The 17,637-nt window shown below is 37.4% G+C and overlaps 1 protein-coding gene across 1 annotated transcript in view; it reads left to right on the top strand.

Moving 5' to 3' along the window:
* Window positions 1–672: 672 nt before the first annotated feature.
* LOC149780957 (phosphatidylcholine translocator ABCB4-like) overlaps window positions 673–17,637 on the top strand; it is a 55,322-nt gene continuing 38,357 nt past the window's right edge. Inside the window, exons 1-7 of the mRNA XM_089938056.1 lie at window positions 673–839; window positions 2,292–2,516; window positions 2,885–3,010; window positions 3,572–3,775; window positions 6,767–6,937; window positions 8,716–8,880; window positions 12,093–12,120. Of these exons, the coding sequence (XP_089794182.1) occupies window positions 762–839; window positions 2,292–2,516; window positions 2,885–3,010; window positions 3,572–3,775; window positions 6,767–6,937; window positions 8,716–8,880; window positions 12,093–12,120 (997 nt within the window). The 5' untranslated portion in view covers window positions 673–761. The remainder of the gene's footprint in view (window positions 840–2,291; window positions 2,517–2,884; window positions 3,011–3,571; window positions 3,776–6,766; window positions 6,938–8,715; window positions 8,881–12,092; window positions 12,121–17,637) is intronic.

The following is a 17,637-nucleotide window of genomic DNA, read 5'->3' as shown; positions in this document are numbered from 1 at the left end:
AAGATAAGGTTTTGAATTACATTGTGTATCCTCCGATTTTACTAGTAGTTTTGGGAAAATGTGATCTAACTAATGTCGGGTACGCATTTGTCACTGCCTCAAATGTAAATTATCTCCAGTTGGAGTTGAGTATAGTGAGTTTGAGAAATTTGTATGCATTGCTGTAGTTGGGGTCACTGAAGTGGTGTTATTCGTACAATAACCAGCTTTGTGCTGCAAATATTTGTAATGATTTGATTTTTTCATTCGTGTCGAGCTTAAAAATGTGTAAATTTTGATGGTTCTGGAGTACTATTTTGATAATGGGTGACTTTGACGGTTGACGGTTTCGTGATCCAAATTAGACCACGACTGAAGCTAAAGCTGTTTAGTGCCACTTCAAGTAAAGATGATGCCAGCCAAATATACCTATCTCAGCCTAGATGTATACACTTGAAATTCGGCAATCAGCTGTCCACTTCACCAAAACATATCTCTTAACTACAGATAACTTAAAGATAAGGAAAGTTTTCTCATACTCTGGAGCTTTTATGCTTATTTTTTAAATTCAACTTAACATTTCTTATGCATACTAGAAAGATTCGATGGGTGGCTATCTCAAACAATTTGTAGGCAATGAATTTTAAGATAACATCAATCTGTTAACCGATTTCTATCACAGGTTTGAGGACAGGTTGTCGAATGCACACAGCTTTGCAACAAGAAATGGTTTGGTCCTTGGACTGAGCACAGGTGCTTTCTGGTTCTTCAGCTTCTCGGCTATGGCCATCGCCTTCTGGTACGGAACTGAACTCGTCATTAATAAAGAAGCCGGTTTCGAACCGGGAAACATAATAACGGTGAGTTAATTGGGACAATTTTCTTATAAATACAGTTTGTCTCATAGCATTTGCAATTAAATCTTTTATATATCCTCGTGTATGATGGATGATATATATGCAAAGGCTTGTATTAACGATCTGATCGCCTAGTATCGTAGGATTATTTGTACGGATTTACTACAAAAAAGGTGTTTAACTCCTGCTTCTCACAGTTTAGCTGAATTTTATAAAGCAATCCTCCTTTGAGGTTTTTTTTTGCATCCTTCTGTCTCTTACCGCAGCAAAAAAAAATATGTTGCTCCTAATTTTGTAATTAATTTGTGTCAGTATAAGCAAATCATTACGAAAACTACGAGAAATTATTGACCTGCTTTCATTCTATGTTTTAGAAGCTTCATCTAAAACATATCTGCCGGAAATAATCTTGCATGATGTGTGGTTGTGTATTTATGCTTTAAAAATTAAGCGAGTTCTTCATATGCTTCGGGGGGCCCGGAGTGGCCGAGTGGTCTAAAGCACTCACCGTTCTGGATCACTGCCATCTCACCCCTGTCTGCGTGGGTTTGAGTCCAAGGCTCGGCTAGCGTGGGTACGTGGGAAAGCCTGCCAGTAGCTTCTCGTGGGTCGGTGGTTCTTCCCTGTATTTTCCAGGGTTCTTCCTCCACCAGTTATACTGGCCGCCATGTATAGCCTATCTTGTGCTGAAAATGGCGTTAACCCTAGAACAACAACAAGATATGCTTCGGTGTATGATAGGCAAATTCCAGCTATGGATCAAACGTTTAGCCGAGTGTGGACGAAATAATTTGGATGACTAGTGTGGAATTTTCGAATCGAACACCTTTGCATAATGAAGAATTATTTTTCTCACATTGCTAGTTTCAAAGCGTAGGCGATACATAACACCGGCACTAAGCTGGTACATATAATAAGTGAATGTTTGTTACGTGAACTATATGATGACGTCATGCAAGCAAATCAAAGTGGTGATGAACCAATCAAAACTATATTTTGACTTCCTGTAAAAATAAGACAGCATGGATGTGGTGAAATATAGATACTCTTCCACCTATGTTCCACAGTGGAAAACATGATCATGAACATATAGGAATGTGAAAAAATTCTTCACGGTGTTTGATGTAACTTGTTTGCCAATGGTCAACCTTTCTCAGCCAGGCATTATTCAGAGAAATAACTATTACATCTGGCACTAGCTTAACGGCGTTTAGTTACGTATCATACATAATGGTTTCAGAAATAATGCCATATGAAAATATATAAAAAGAGAATGACCAGGCTTACAATGGATGTGCTACTGTGTTAAAGGAACAGTACTTTATCTACCACGTAACCGATCCAAAGGCTGTCTCATTCCTTGTCACAACTAAGAATTTGATCTTTAGCAGGGAGTGGGAGTGGAATTTCAATTTTATCTTTGAGTGAAGTGATACATGTTCTGTTTCCCTCCAGATCTTTTATACCGTGATAATTGGCACCACGTCTCTAGCCCAGGCATTCCCAGCCGTAGACACGATATCTGCCGCACGAGCCGCTGCAACCCGCGTGTTTCAGATCATAGAACGGGACTCAGATATTGATGTCACAGCAGAAAAGGGATATATACCAGAAACCGTCAGTGGAAATATAGAACTAAAGGACGTCCACTTTCATTATCCATCCAGACGAGACGTACAGGTATGAGGTAGAAGTAATACATGATCATCTGAAAGTTATATCCCTTTTAGGATTAAGCTTTTAATAAATAGAAAATCGTTGACTAAAGTACGGAAAGATTATTTTGCCTATGTAGTTGAATCATGGCCTTTTAGGAAATGAATCATTTAACTACAATTTTATTAATGAAAACAAACAGGTATTTCTGTTAGGAATGATTTGAATCTGTAACGTCTCACATTTGGTCCGAGTTGTTTTGCACTAAACAGAACATATTCATGTGTGTGGCTTTTATCGTTGCAAACAATGAAGAGAAGTTTTAAAAAATAATCTCTTTCTTTCAAGATATGCATCAACAAGATATGTTCCAAACACATTTTTACAAGCAGGTACTGAAGGGATTGAGCCTGAGGGTAGATGTAGGCAAGACAGTGGCCCTTGTGGGCTCTAGTGGGTCTGGCAAGAGCACAGTCGTCCAGCTGATACAAAGGTTATATAACCCACAGCAAGGGCAGGTAAATCGAGAAATACGTAGCAAGTGCAGGTAAATCAAGAAATATGTACGTTCATCAGACACATAATCACTTTTCTTTCTCGAAGCATTATGACTATCCACGATTTTGGTTCTCGAAATATGAAGTCCTTAGGACGAAGTAAACCACTGTCCTCTGCCACATGCTTGATAAAATATTGTTTTCTACCCATGGGAATTAATGCAGATTAAAGCCTTCAAGGCGTGTTGTTCATATATAGAAATTGCAAAATATTATAATCTACCAGGTAATGATTTCAGTTTGGTCAAGTCTGTATGATTTGTGTAGATTTCTCTTTGACAGAAACATAACTAATTAGTGTATCACCAGTTACATTTCGCCGATTCAAGAAATGTCTTTATAGTAAAAGTTCGATTACTTGGTAATAGTATGATAACATCTAGAATAGGGAGATAAAGATCTGAAATTGCTTTTACATAGACAGAAACATCGAGATTTACAATCGGTTCATACTGATTCAACGCGAATTTGAGACAACTACGTTTGTACTAGTTTCTTTTTTGTTGCATGATTTAATAACAGGTACTATTGGATGGTCGTGCCATAAAAGATCTGAATTTGAAGTGGCTGCGAGAACAAATTGGTATTGTCAGCCAGGAACCCGTCTTGTTCGCCACTACCATTAGAGAAAATATCCGATACGGTCGTATGGATGTTACGGATGATGAAATCGAAGGTGCAGCAAAGAAAGCCAATGCTCATGAATTCATATCCATGTTTCCAAAGGTATCTCAAATGCATTATCGTATTGAAATAATTGTTTAATTGTAGATGCAGACATTTACAATCTACAGTCTGTTCCCTACCACGAGGTCAGGGTTTAAATATTAGGCAATGTAATTATTTGGTATCAGATGTCAATCACCATGTATAACTAATAATTTGCCAGTATAACTTCATAATGGAAAGATTCCATAGTTTGTATTGTATCTCGTTAGAAATCAAATTTAAACTTAACATGTTTGATAACATATATGTGGTCTTTAGTTTTAATCGTCGTTGTTTAAACCAATCTCGATTACAAATGTCGATTGCGAATAAATAGTACATATGAACCTCCCTACTGTCTTTAATTCCCTCCACTGTAAACAGCACATTCTTCTATGCATATCATTCTAATATGGTTAAGTTAGTGGCTGTATGTCTTTAATTTGTAGATTGCGCTCTGATGTGATGGACTCTCAGGTCCTAATAATGGAACAAAACGAAATAATATAAGTAATAAATGCAGACTGTCATGTCATAACATACATATGCAATATTACAACTAGTGCAGATAAATGCAATGACGTGTATATATGATATCATGATCATTAGAAGAATGAGCGAGTAATTTAAATTATACATAACTTGAACAATGCCCTTCAATAATTGAACACCGAGTGTACACAGGAATTTAAGAACACACTGTATAAAATATAAAAGAATTAATTAAACTGGTATTGAGCGACGTTGCGCCATTAGAACGAAAAGCCAGAAAAACAACACAAGACATAAAAATGCTGCTATGTAAAGATAGAACAGTCACAGGACACGCGCGCAAGTCGTATATATGACACTAAAGCGCAAGAAAAAAACGAAATGTCTTATTAAGTGTATGATATCACGATTTCATGAAACAGCGTGGTGGTATTTATGATACATTGACTGCCAACATGTCATTCATTTTTCTGCCATGGTAGTAAGATCTATATTATAATCTCATAACATCATAACATGGTTAGGAAAACTACAAACAAATGCAAACAAGGCGGAACGGTATAGCAACCCAGACAGTCACTGCATAACGGGAGTCCAATAAATCCATGATTATGACGCTGAAAAATACATCTTGAATATGTCCAAATCGCTCATCTTAAACTTTGACATAAAGGACATTGCCAGATTAATGGGTAGTCACACAATCTTGGGATCATCATTATCAAATATGGCACCTGTTCGGCCGGTTGGAAAGTGTATACATGCTGTACAAGTAAGAAGGACAATGACTACTGTTGAATCTTTACGGCGGAATAGGGAATCCGTTCTTACATCAAGATCTTAGATATCATTGCAATGTTTATGGGATATTCAGTTACAGAAAACAAGAAAGTAAATCACTTCCATGGCATGTATGGATATACGGCCAACACGACTATAATCTTCTGAGAAATACAGTTGCCAGTACTGACTGGGATTCTTCGAAATGTGAATATGTGACAAATGTACAAGAATTATCACTGACCACATAGGCCTGATATCACATCAAAATATTTCGAACAGAACTGTTAAAGTTAGATCGTAGTTCGTACCTCTCGCTACACTAAATTTTGTTTCGTGAAGAGCTAAACAATTTCTGAGATTGGAAAAGCAAAACAGCTACATACTGACAAATTAGAATAAAACTTTTTCTTCTTCCAAAGATTATTGGTCAGAACATAAGGTATGCATCATTCCCCACAGTACACATCCTATTTCTGACCATCAACAAATGTGTTATAATTACGGCAAGAAACAGACAAACCTGAAGCATTTAACGATCTGTCTTATAGATCAAATTGTAGTAGATGAAACAATTATTAGCCTTCTATAGATTAAGAAGTATACAATGTTGCCAATACTTGCATTTTTAGATAATAAAAAATAACCGCTGATTCAAGTCCTCTCTGTTTCTTCTTTGATTCCGCCATCTCTTACTGACATTGCTTTCTATAATTGCGCAATGTAAACAATTTCCATTCTGTACAAACTAGAACAAGTCTTTATTACAAATCGTTTCTTCCTTCAAGACTCGTCAAAACCACACCATTTACAACTTCAAAAGCGTGTTCAATAATCGAGACACTCATGTCCAAAGACACCATCATTTGGATAGAAGGAATTTTCAAATACGTCTTTTTTTATTTTCGACAAATTGCAATTCACATCCGCATTTATTTACACCGTATATAAAGTATGACCTCTTTGTTGGCATTTACTTGAAGAACTAAACGCTTATTTTTCTTTTTCCTTGAGTTTATTACCAAGAACAACGCATCGAACTGTTTAACACCATATGGTAATTAAACTTTAAATACCTTTATATGTCAATACGATGCTTTCATACGATGTAAACATTCGTGTTCTCGATGACGCTCATAAATTGTTTGAAAAGTCAAAACGATTTACTTAAGTGCACCTATTACTAACACACGTGCCCTTATATGGGTCATAAACAACTATAAATAGCGATTCCCTTTTTGTTACGAATAATCGACCATCCTTTCGACAAAATTACGTTCTGCAAGGAAGCATTGATCATTTTAAATCTAACTTTACCTACCTTTCTTTTGTTCTACGCTTTCTTTCCTTTTTATGTTATCAACTGCATACACAATGTCCAACACACATTAATTAGCAGTTTCTCGTTTTATATTCATTCTGTTTTATCCTGATTTCTAACCAGCTCTTTTGTGTTTCATCTCTGTGATCACTAGATATTGGCAACATGTTAATGTTTAACTTCTCTTCATTCTGACCATTCCATAATTTAAAACATTTTATCATTAAAACTTAATATCATCCGCCATGCATTCAAATACATTTACAATATTTATATTGTCAAATGAAAGAACATTATAAGCCATTGGCTTTCATTCTAATCTACTTTCTTCTGCATTACTCTTCTTGTAATCACCAACAATAAATCTATTAAATAAAATATATTTAAACTAAAGACTTTATGTCTTTTTCCGACAGGGATATGATACCCTTGTTGGTGACAGAGGGGCTCAGATGAGTGGCGGACAAAAACAGCGTATTGCTATAGCGCGTGCTCTTGTTCGAAACCCCAAGATTCTCTTACTCGATGAGGCCACATCAGCCCTGGATAATGAGAGCGAAGCTATAGTTCAAAAGGCAATAGAAAAGGTAAGTTTATCTTGTCTCCATTCAATGCAATTATATTATTATTATTATTATTATTATTATTATTATTATTATTATTTTATTCTTACAATGATGATTGAAGTGAAGATCTACTTGTTTTCATTTGTTTCTATAAGATGTGATGTAGGATATACTTAATGAATTTCACTGTGTTTCCAACTAAAATATTACCCTACATGCTGTTTTGAAACATATACTAATGTTCTACAAGGAGATGTACTAAGCCTAACTCAATTAAATAATGTAATCATGTCTGACTGCATTTTTTATCAAAGGAGTAAAAAACGGTTGTAATCTCAAGAAGAGGGATCCTTAACATATATTGATAATGGTGGTATATTGTCAACACTGTCCATCAGTCTGCAAGAATGCTTAGACATTTTGTGGACTTATTATGCAACATGCATACAAAACTACATGGGATCTTTGAAAATGAACTTCATTTCATTTACGCGTAATTCAAATCCCGTTTCCCCTTTAACATTACTCAGTATTCAGTGCAACTGTTTTATACTCCAATATGGTGGGCAGGAAAGAATCTGGTATATAAAAAATAATAATAAATACCCCCAGACAGCGTCATGGAGTAAATCTAGCAAACTTAATATACCACTACGAAATTTTAGGTGCTTTGTGGCGTGGGTGGGTGTTGTTCTTTGTTTCTTGATTGATTGAATGATGTTAGAGGTTTTTGCCTTGATTTGCAAGTCTGTTATGATCTATAACAATGGACACTGGAAATGCAGACATTAAATACCGCTTCGGATCAGTGCATAGTATTTGTTTTGTCAGATCTACGCCATTCCTCCCTGACTAATTAAATCCGTAGCGGAAATGTTAATGTTTTCGAGGATAACAGAAGACTAAGAATGATTTCTTCAGAAATTATGTGTTCAATGAACTGGTCTTTGTATCCAACTTAAACGCATGTAGTTTGCTTATGAGATAATATACGACAGTTTCTGGGTTAATGGTCAAGTCTATTTGCCAGTTGATCATTTGTATTGTCATAGGGTATGATCATGTATTATATTTTTCTCTCACTTTATATTTATGCCATCTCACCATCCTACAACTTTTTACTGGATGATCTCCCTTCAAATAAAATTCTCTGTATTTATATAATTCCGTATTAAATGCTGATATTTATATGTGCGGCTGCGTTTTTTATTGACGTAACTCCTAGTTGCAACGATCTTTTTTCACTGAACATCAAGTCATTAGAATAAAACTTCAATAGACGAGTGTTGCAAGTTGGCTTCCAAATGGAGGGTGACGTATGCGGTTTGTCTAGTTTTGACCGTACACATGCAAATTCTCATATATAAGGAATACATTTGTTGCAGTCCCTTTTAACAGTGATTCCCCGGTCTATTGCGCTGTGAAATCAGTCAACCGCAAATGTTTTATGATAGAATTTGACACTAAATTTAGGGATACCCTTGATCATGAGGTGTTTAGTTAAGCCTAGCTGTTCAAAAACCTTTTACATCGGATGATTGTTTTTTCCAGGGTTCTACAACTTTGTGACTTTTAACATGTTTTTTTTATACTTCGGAACTGTGTTTCTTTCCTCTAATTTTTTTGGACCCATTTTGATTTGTTAGGCTGTTAAAAAGAAATATATTTTTAATCATTATTATCATGCAGGTATGTATACCTCTTAATTATATTTGCCCTTTCCGTTTAATACCGTAAAGTGGGATGACCGAAATTAAAGAATCCTGTCAGATTCTGTGCATATTTTGTTTTGATTTTAGGCTCAAGTTGGTAGAACAACAATTGTTATCGCCCATCGACTGTCTACCATACTTAATGCAGACACAATCTATGTACTCGTGAACGGGCAGGTTGTCGAACAGGGCACACACACAGAACTTATGCAGAAGGAAGGTGCCTACCATGGGCTTGTCAAACATCAGGAGGTAAGAGAGACACCGTTTGTTATAAATGTCGCCCAATCAGTCATTTTTGTCATAAATGCCACCCAATCAAACCATTTTTGTCATAAAATCAATGTTTGTTATAAATGCCGACCAATTGGATAACGTTTGTCATGAATGTATCCCAATCAGTGCGACAGAATAATTCAGTTATAATAGCACTTCATCGATCATCAAGACTGCTTTGCTTTTTTTTCTCTAATCTTTCCCAGCAAATGAAAGGCGACCTTGACAACTAAGGTCATGGGCCCGCCCAAAATACTTTGTAGTATGCTTTTTGAGAAACCGACCCATCATTGAAAACAATCTAGGGCAGTGTTTAAAACGTCGCAATACCATGGATTTTAACTAATCCATAATTTTACAGTGTCCCTACTTTTCTCGTATTATTCAGTTCAGTTTTGAAAAAGAAAGATATAAACTCGGGAGATATCCTAAATGCATCCTAACAAAAGCCTTGTTTAATCTTAAACAATTGCATTTTTCGCAGCATCGTTCACCCAAAACATGTACTAAGTGATGTGCAACTTGGGCGGAGTTTTCCGTCATTAAAAGAAGAACACAGATTTGTCATAAATGTCAGCATGTGCAAATTATTATTATTACTATTATTTAGACTCGCAAATTTTCTTCCTACTGTATGTCTTAAACCAGGGGTCTCAAACACCGGGTCCGCCATTTCGTATCCTGGCCCGCAAAATGATTTGTGTTACAAGTGGTGTTGAAAGATAACAAAGTTGGTGCGGCTCTCGGGCCATCGAAAATGCCTTCATACGGCCCTTAGGGTGGTTTGAGTTTGAGACCCCTGCCTTACACTATATTGTTGAGAGTTGTTGTTGTGGGGCTTAACGCCATTTTTCAGCACACGATAGGCTATGTATGGCGGCCAGTATTAATGGTGGAAGAAGAGCCACCGACCCAAGAGAAGCTACTGGCAGCCTTTCTCACATTGGCCGAATCCTGGACTCGAACCCACGCAGACAGAGGTGAGATGGCAGTGATCCGTAATGGAGAGCGCTTTAGACAACTCGGCCACTCGGCAGAGAGAAGTAATAACGACAGTAGACCTTCAACAGACATAAACTTCTAATACTTAGATGTGGATGGAATACAACGCCTACTATTCAGACGCCCTAAGAGCTTTACAATACTAGATAACACATTAAAACCTATAAAAGGACAAAATTACAAAAACAAACACCATGAAATTACAAAACACAAACATGCTTATAATAATTAACGAATTAAACATTATTAAGTATTTAAGTCTGTTCTTAAAGTAGAAATATGCGATTTTTAAGAGCACACTTGAATGAGATCACAGTGTTCTTGCGTCTAAGATCAGTGGGCAATTCGCTCCAAGCAGATGGGCTCTGGGACGCAAAATAACATTGTCCATATGACTTTGTTTTAAAAGTAGCAACAATGAGAATACGAGTTTTCGGAAGAGGATTGTGAGTTTCTAGATGCGGTATACATTTGGGTGGGGCCAGATAGGTATACTGAACTGGAGCCATAGTGAACATGTTTTGTATTTGATTCAGGATCAAACAGGTAGCCGTTGGAGATAACAGAGCAGGGTGACGATGTGCTCAGGGTCTTCGTGCCCTACGTTGCTTTGAAAGATTTTTAAGTTCCTGAAGTAGATACTGAGACGAACCAGATAGAAGATAATTACAATAGTCCAGTCTAAGTAATACACAGGTAGTATTAGTGGCATGAAATGAAAGAAAATTGCAAATGGAGTTCGAGGTATGCAGCCTTGCATATTGCTCCTGACATGTTGGTGTAATGGGAGAGTACTCTCGAGAGTGACAGCTACGTTTCGTACTGACTGTGAATTTAATATTGGTATTGCTGATGCTGTCTGAGAAACTGGGTGTGAATTAGAAAGTCAGGGTGATCAGGGTGGCTTCAGTTCATCTCCATTCATCTGCAGCTTGTTACATATCATCCATGACTTCACATTGGAAATACACCTCTGCAGGCCTTGGATGGTAGTCTCAACTTCTGTTGGGCAGCTAGATGTGTATATTTGAATGTCATCAGAGTGCAACTGGTGAGATACCGTATCTCAGTATGTGACACTTGAAAGCGATTGAGCGTACAGAATGAAGAGAACGGGGCCGAAAACAGAGCCTTGTGGAACACCAAAATTGAATGTTTTCCATTGACGGACACAAGTTGTGTCCTGTTGAAGAAGTATTACTTGAACCATAGTTAGGCTCTATCGTGAATATCAAATACATGTTGGATACGTTAAAGTAATACCTCATGGTCGACTGTGTCAGATGTCGTAAACAAGTCAAGGAGGGTGAGGAGTGTATTCGTTCACTGTCCAATGTTATTAACGACTCATAGAAGTGCGACTTCAATACTTCGACGAGAGAGATATGTATATTGCTAAAATGACTATTTAAATTCAGATGAGATATAATCTGGGATAGAACAATATTTCCTAAGATTTTCTACATGAATGGAAGGATAGAAACAGGGCGGTAGTTCGTTTAAATCGTTATGGTCAAGCATCTGTTTCTTCAACTGAGGATCGAGTTCACATGGCTTTGGGGCGCTCTTCATCACAATTGTATGTACCATATCTATTAAGACAGGTTCAATTTCTTTTAAATGTTCCCGTTGATATTCTGTATCACAAATGAATGGTGACGAAGAGTCAGTTGAAATTGAGTTGTCAAGCTTGATTCTGTAATAGATTGTTCTTTGTCACAAAATACATTTTCAAACGGGAGAGAAGGTCGCTGGAAGTGGTGTACATTTATTCCTTGACAGTAGCGTCTTCGTAATTTCAAACAGTTATCTGCATCAAATTTAATATGGTAAACCTTGGTAAAGGTGTCAGTCTTTTCGTGAAAATCTTTTTCATCCTCTGCTGCACAATAGGGAATTTGTGGAGCACGAACAAGAGGTCAGAATTTAAGCAATTTTAATTTAGAATTTATGAAAACGTTTGTGTTAACAAAACTAGAAGGCTGTAATGAAAGTGTCATGTATTGTGAAATGTCCATTTTAAATAAATTCTTCTCTGTTAATACAGAAATAGTGCTCTTTTTATTCAGTTGCTAAATGTTTTAAAGCATCATTTGTTCCTTATATGTATACATCAACCAAGAAGTCAAATCACGAATTTCACAATTGAATTAAACAATAAACATAATTTAATTGTATGTTGACAGGTACAACAGGTGTCAGAGGAGGTTAAAGGTGAGTTATTTCCAAACAGATAATATCAATAGGAAGGAGTACTCTACATCAAAAAGTTTACTCGACTCAAAATATTTCCAATCAAACGGCTTTTTAAAACTAATTTCAGGCATGATTGTAAAGTCTGTAATAATATTATTTACTCGAATACTGAGTAAAGTTCTATAATAAAGGCTCCAGATATGAAAATATAAAAACTCTGAGCTGAGATTCAGTTTCATCTCTTAAGTCATTTCAAAAATGTTCTTTGCAAATGCAAAATTATGTTTGATTTGTTGATACAAAATCTCGAGCTCAAATGAAATATAAGTAGTGAATGGGGTGAGATTAGCGACAATGGGAATTAGCATTAAAAACACCCCTGGGTAAGATTAGCGACAATGGAAATTTAACATTAACCACCCTGGGTAAGATTAGCGACAATGGAAATTTAACATGGGCAAAAAACCCTGGGTAAGATTAGCGACAATGGAATTTAACATTGGAGAAAGGAAAAAAAAAAAAGGAAATATCCATTCTAGGGACAAAGGCATTCGAACAATGGAAATTTAACATGGGAGATATTGCTGGGTCACTCTAGGGACAAAGGCAATTGAACATGAGGAATAGAGTTTGGGTCTGTCTAGGGACAAGGGGAATTGAACATGGGAATAGAGTTTGGGTTTGTCTAGGGACAAGGGGAATTGAACATGTTAAAAAAGAACTACTTTAGGGACAAGGGGAATTGAACATGGGATTTTTTTTTTTTTAAATTTTTAAAAAAGGGGTAAGCAATGGAAAGTCAGTCTCTTTTCGAGAAATGTGGGTGGCCCTGAAAAGGGCCTTTGGGTTTCTTCTTCTTCTAATTTCTTCTATTTCTCCACCAACTTCTTATTTTCTCTCCTACACTCTTTCTCTTCTTTTCTTTCTTTTCTTCCTTCTTTTTCTCTTCTTTCTGCTTCTCCTCCTCTTCTTTCTTCCTCTTCTCATTTTCTTCTTCCTTTTCAATTTTCTCGTTCCATACTCTCATCCTTATCCTTTCCTCTTCATCCTCCTTCTCCTCCTTTATTTCTTTCATCACAGCACTTGTCATTTCCTTTACTTTTCTTAAGTTGTTAATCTCCATCTTCACTCTATGTGGGCTATAAGAATAGTGATCCTCGTTTAACCTCACTAACATTTGCTCCATCATACCTAAATTGTCCAGGACGTCGTGCAATGTTTTCATTTTATCGAGCTGGTTCGAAGCCATCTTCTTTGTAGAATGGTTTGAACGACGAATACTGTGGGTTCTTATAGTGAAAGCGCGGACGTGAAGGAAAACATCCCCTACTTTCTCATTTCATATAATATACTATTCACATAAGTGAATCAGCAATAAACTAACCCCAAATCTACTATCCACGCAATCGTACGTGATCTGTTACAAAACCCAAACTATACTCTCCACATACGCTAAGAAACAATAAACAAACCCCAAATCTACTATTTACACACGCAAATCATTAAAACAAAATCCATAATCTACTATCCACACAATCGTACGTGAGCGGTTACAAAACCCAAACTATACTCTCCACATACGCTAAGAAACAATAAACAAATCCATAATCTACTATCCACACAATCGTACGTGAGCGGTTACAAAACTCAAACTATACTCTCCACATACGCTAAGAAACAATAAACAAACCCCAAATCTACTATTTACACACGCAAATCATTAAAACAAAATCCATAATCTACTATCCACACAATCGTACGTGAGCGGTTACAAAACCCAAACTATACTCTCCACATACACTAAGAAACAATAAACAAAATCCATAATCTACTATCCACACAATCGTACGTGAGCGGTTACAAAACCCAAACTATACTCTCCACATACGCTAAGAAACAATAAACAAACCCAAATCTACTATCCACACAAACATACGTGAGCGCTTACAAATAAACACACACACACACACACACGCACACACACACAAGAAAAAAAAGAGTCAGTGTTTATATTCACACTACTCTACCTACACACATTGGCAAATCGATTGTTATATCTTTTCTAGAGATTGGGGTAGCCCTGAAAAGGGCTGTTTTTTAACTCCAGATGCACCTATCTAATGCTGGCACCTTCCTGGTCTGGCACCACACACACACATCTTCGACTCCAGCCTCCTTGCCAATTCACCCTTGTTGCTGTAAGCGCAGAGGCGGGTTGAGTGGCTTCACTATTCCAATCTTCTGTCTCTGGAATAGTGAAGACTTCCCTTTCTCTTCTTCTATTTCTTATTCTAGGATGAATTGGCATCCTTACCTCCTGTTGTAAATGTGGTGTAGCTACAGGTTGGGGAGATGTTCTTGCCTTAGGTGTCACCTTGCACACAGGGTTCATCATAGGGTGACACCTGATCTCTCTCTTTCTTTCCTCCTCTTCTTTCATTTTTCTCTCTTCCTCCTCCTGTTCTATCCTGGCTTCTTCCACAAGGGCATCCGCAGCCAGCTCGTTCAGGAGGCATCTGGCATATTCCAGGTGCATCTGGAGTTCAAAAAGTTTTTCAAGTCTGCTACTCATTTTTATTGTTGATCAATCAACAAGGGTAGCTAGACTGTCCAGCGAGTTTCAATTTATAGTGAAAGCGTGGACGTGAAGGAAAACATCCCCCTAAAAACATAAAATTGATCTTACCTAGATCATGACCAAACAACGCGCGGACCTAAAAGAAACACTCACTCACTTTTTTTATACTACCCATTTCTATTCTAAAAAATTTTTTCATTAATCACTTCAATATACTATCCACATACGCAAAGCAATCAAACCCCAAATCTACTCTCCACACACGTCAAACAGCCCAAAAAACATGATCTTAATCTACTATCCACACCAACGTACGTGAGCATTTACAAACGCACAATCCTATACACAAACACATACCCTCACACTATAAAAAAGAGTCAGTGTTTATATTCACACTACTTTACCTACACACATTGGCAAATCGATTGTTATTTCTTTTCTAGAGTTTTGGGGTAGCCCTAAAAAGGGCTGGTTTTTTTTTTTTTTTTTTTTTTTTTTTTTTTTTTTTTTTTTGCTATGGCAATCTTTTAGTTTCTAAGAATGCGACGTCCTCTGAGGATAGACGTTCTGACGATAGGTCTGCTTCTTCGGAAAGAGAAGAAGAACTCTTTGGTGTGGATCCGACAATCGACAAAGCCTCTCTCAGGTTCAGGTTCCTGCTGCTGTTGCTGCTGCTGTTGTTGTTGTTGTTGCTGTTGCTGCTGTCTCTGAAGTCTGTACTTCTCTGTCCATTCTTCTTTCTCCCTGTTCACTTCTTCTCTGAAGAGCTCTTCTATCAGGTCTTCAGTGACTTTTAGCATTCTCACATTCTCTATCTCTTCTGGCTTCGGTATCAGACTGTGTCTGACCCTATGCAAATTCACGTAGGCTTCGTTTAGCTTAGCTAGTTTGGAGCACATCTTCGTAGGAGGATGAGTCGACAATGGATGGTTAGACTGGAAACTCCCCCCGGTTCTTAAAGTCAAAGCGCGGACGTGAAGGAAAACATCCCTCCACGGTTTTCGAGCCGCAACGTTCAATGAGAGGGATAGTAAGAAGTCAAAGAGCATGAATCAACATTCTTATAGCCAAACAAAAGACAAAGGCATTTTTTTTCAAAACACAACATTTTTTATTCAAAATCACTTAACATTAACCAACAACTCTAACATTTTTTAACAATAATCCAACAATATAACATCAAACATTTTTTTTCAAATGACAAACATTTTTTTTCAATTTACACTCTACTTTAAACAGGGTTGGCAACGTTGTGAATGAAATTGTGATTTCCACTGTTGCAAGTCATTGAGTCATGGATGGACACTACGTTTCCTAGCTGAAGACAACGAAATAAGCATGCTAGTAACAAAATCAACGATTTACTTTCTCATCGTTTCTAGAAAAATCACGATCAAAATAAGTCACTAAATGTTCCTTTGCTGATAATAAGTGATCAATTTCGATCTCGACTTTCTCTTTGAATTTGTCAAAGAGGGCTTTGATGTAATGGATGTCTCGAGTCGTTAATGGAGGACAGAAATGTTCACGCAAGTCTTTATACCACCAACGTAACACGTCTTTTTTAAACAGACTCCAAGCTTCGTCCAGATATTCGTTGAATTTTTCTTCTTGACTGATGTTTTGACATCCATAGTAATCATGCTTCATCCATATCGTAATTGTGTCTGCCAGGTATGTAGCACAGTAGGAGACCAATTGCTGTTCTTGTTCTGGACATCTCGACTTGATCACGATGTCCTTTTCGTCTTTGTGTTGGGATTCTCCTTCCACGGTCTCCTCACATTCCATCTTCAAAGTTTCTCCACTAGGTAAAGAGGGAGAACAGTCTTCCATAGCTTCTAATAGTCTAGAATGACTTCTCTCAAACTGTTGATTTCTATCGAATTATCGAATTCTGCATACAGGATGACGTTCACTGTCTTGTCCAGTGGTTCTGTAAACTGAAGTTCCACACGAATCTGGCCAGATTTTATAGGGTGCAAATGTCCCTCGTCGCTGCCCTGGTCTGGAGTGAAATCGAAAGCCCACAAAGCATAGCCTCCTACGTAATCTTCGTACGTAATGCCGTGACTGGTGTTGGTTCCTAACTGTCTGGTGGCTTCGTACAAGGACAAGTACGATCTCAAGTAATTCATTTTATTGGGAGAAAAGTTAGGTTCGAAAGGTCTGGTACACAAGGTCTTGCCATCGCGACTGACTTCGATTTTCTTCACGTTGAAGTGTTGAAAGGATTTTCTTTGAAGGCTCCGTTGAAGGCTGAATTCAAGACCATACCAAGGAATAAACGCTTGGGTACCTGTCCTTGAAACAGATGATCTTCGATCATGGAATGATGCTTAGCGGGAATGGTGAACGTTTTCACTTCCACACGTCGTATGGGATACTTGGCGGTCGTTCTGCTCAACGTTTGACTGATGTCATTTCCCACTTTGGGTAACACTTCCACGCGTTGTACGTAGAGTTTGACGTCCTCGATTTGGCTTTTAGGATTGCCAGCAGCAGTATCAGCCAACAAATGGAAAACGGTACTGCTGCGATTCAGTCTCAAGCGAACATTTACACCGTTCAGCAAATATTTCTCTTGCAACCACATGTCCAAATGCAAACGATCCATCAGTTCTAAACTGTTCTTATTTAAGATTTTTTTTTGTCTTTCCTCAAAGCCGTCATTGCTTCCATCTATTTTGTCGAACTTGCCCGCTTCGTCAGGTTCCCATAGCACACAGGCATTGAGATGAGTATTCTTGGCATCTATTCCGTACGTCAAGAGATTTTCCAGGTAGGCACGATAAGGGTAAGTATCCATGCTGCTGCTGACCAGTTTGTTATTCAAGTACAAGTCCACTGAGCTGAACAAGGAATGCATGAAATTGTTGACGGGAGCTATATTCTCAGTGTCTTCTACTGCACCATCATCCTTATCTAGAACTTTGACTTTCAAGTACAAGTAACTG

This window comes from Sinohyriopsis cumingii, chromosome 16 (assembly GCF_028554795.1).
Source record: "Sinohyriopsis cumingii isolate HCF-2022 chromosome 16, ASM2855479v2, whole genome shotgun sequence".
Classification (NCBI taxonomy): domain Eukaryota; kingdom Metazoa; phylum Mollusca; class Bivalvia; order Unionida; family Unionidae; genus Sinohyriopsis; species Sinohyriopsis cumingii.
This window is presented reverse-complemented; position numbering and strand designations above follow the sequence as displayed.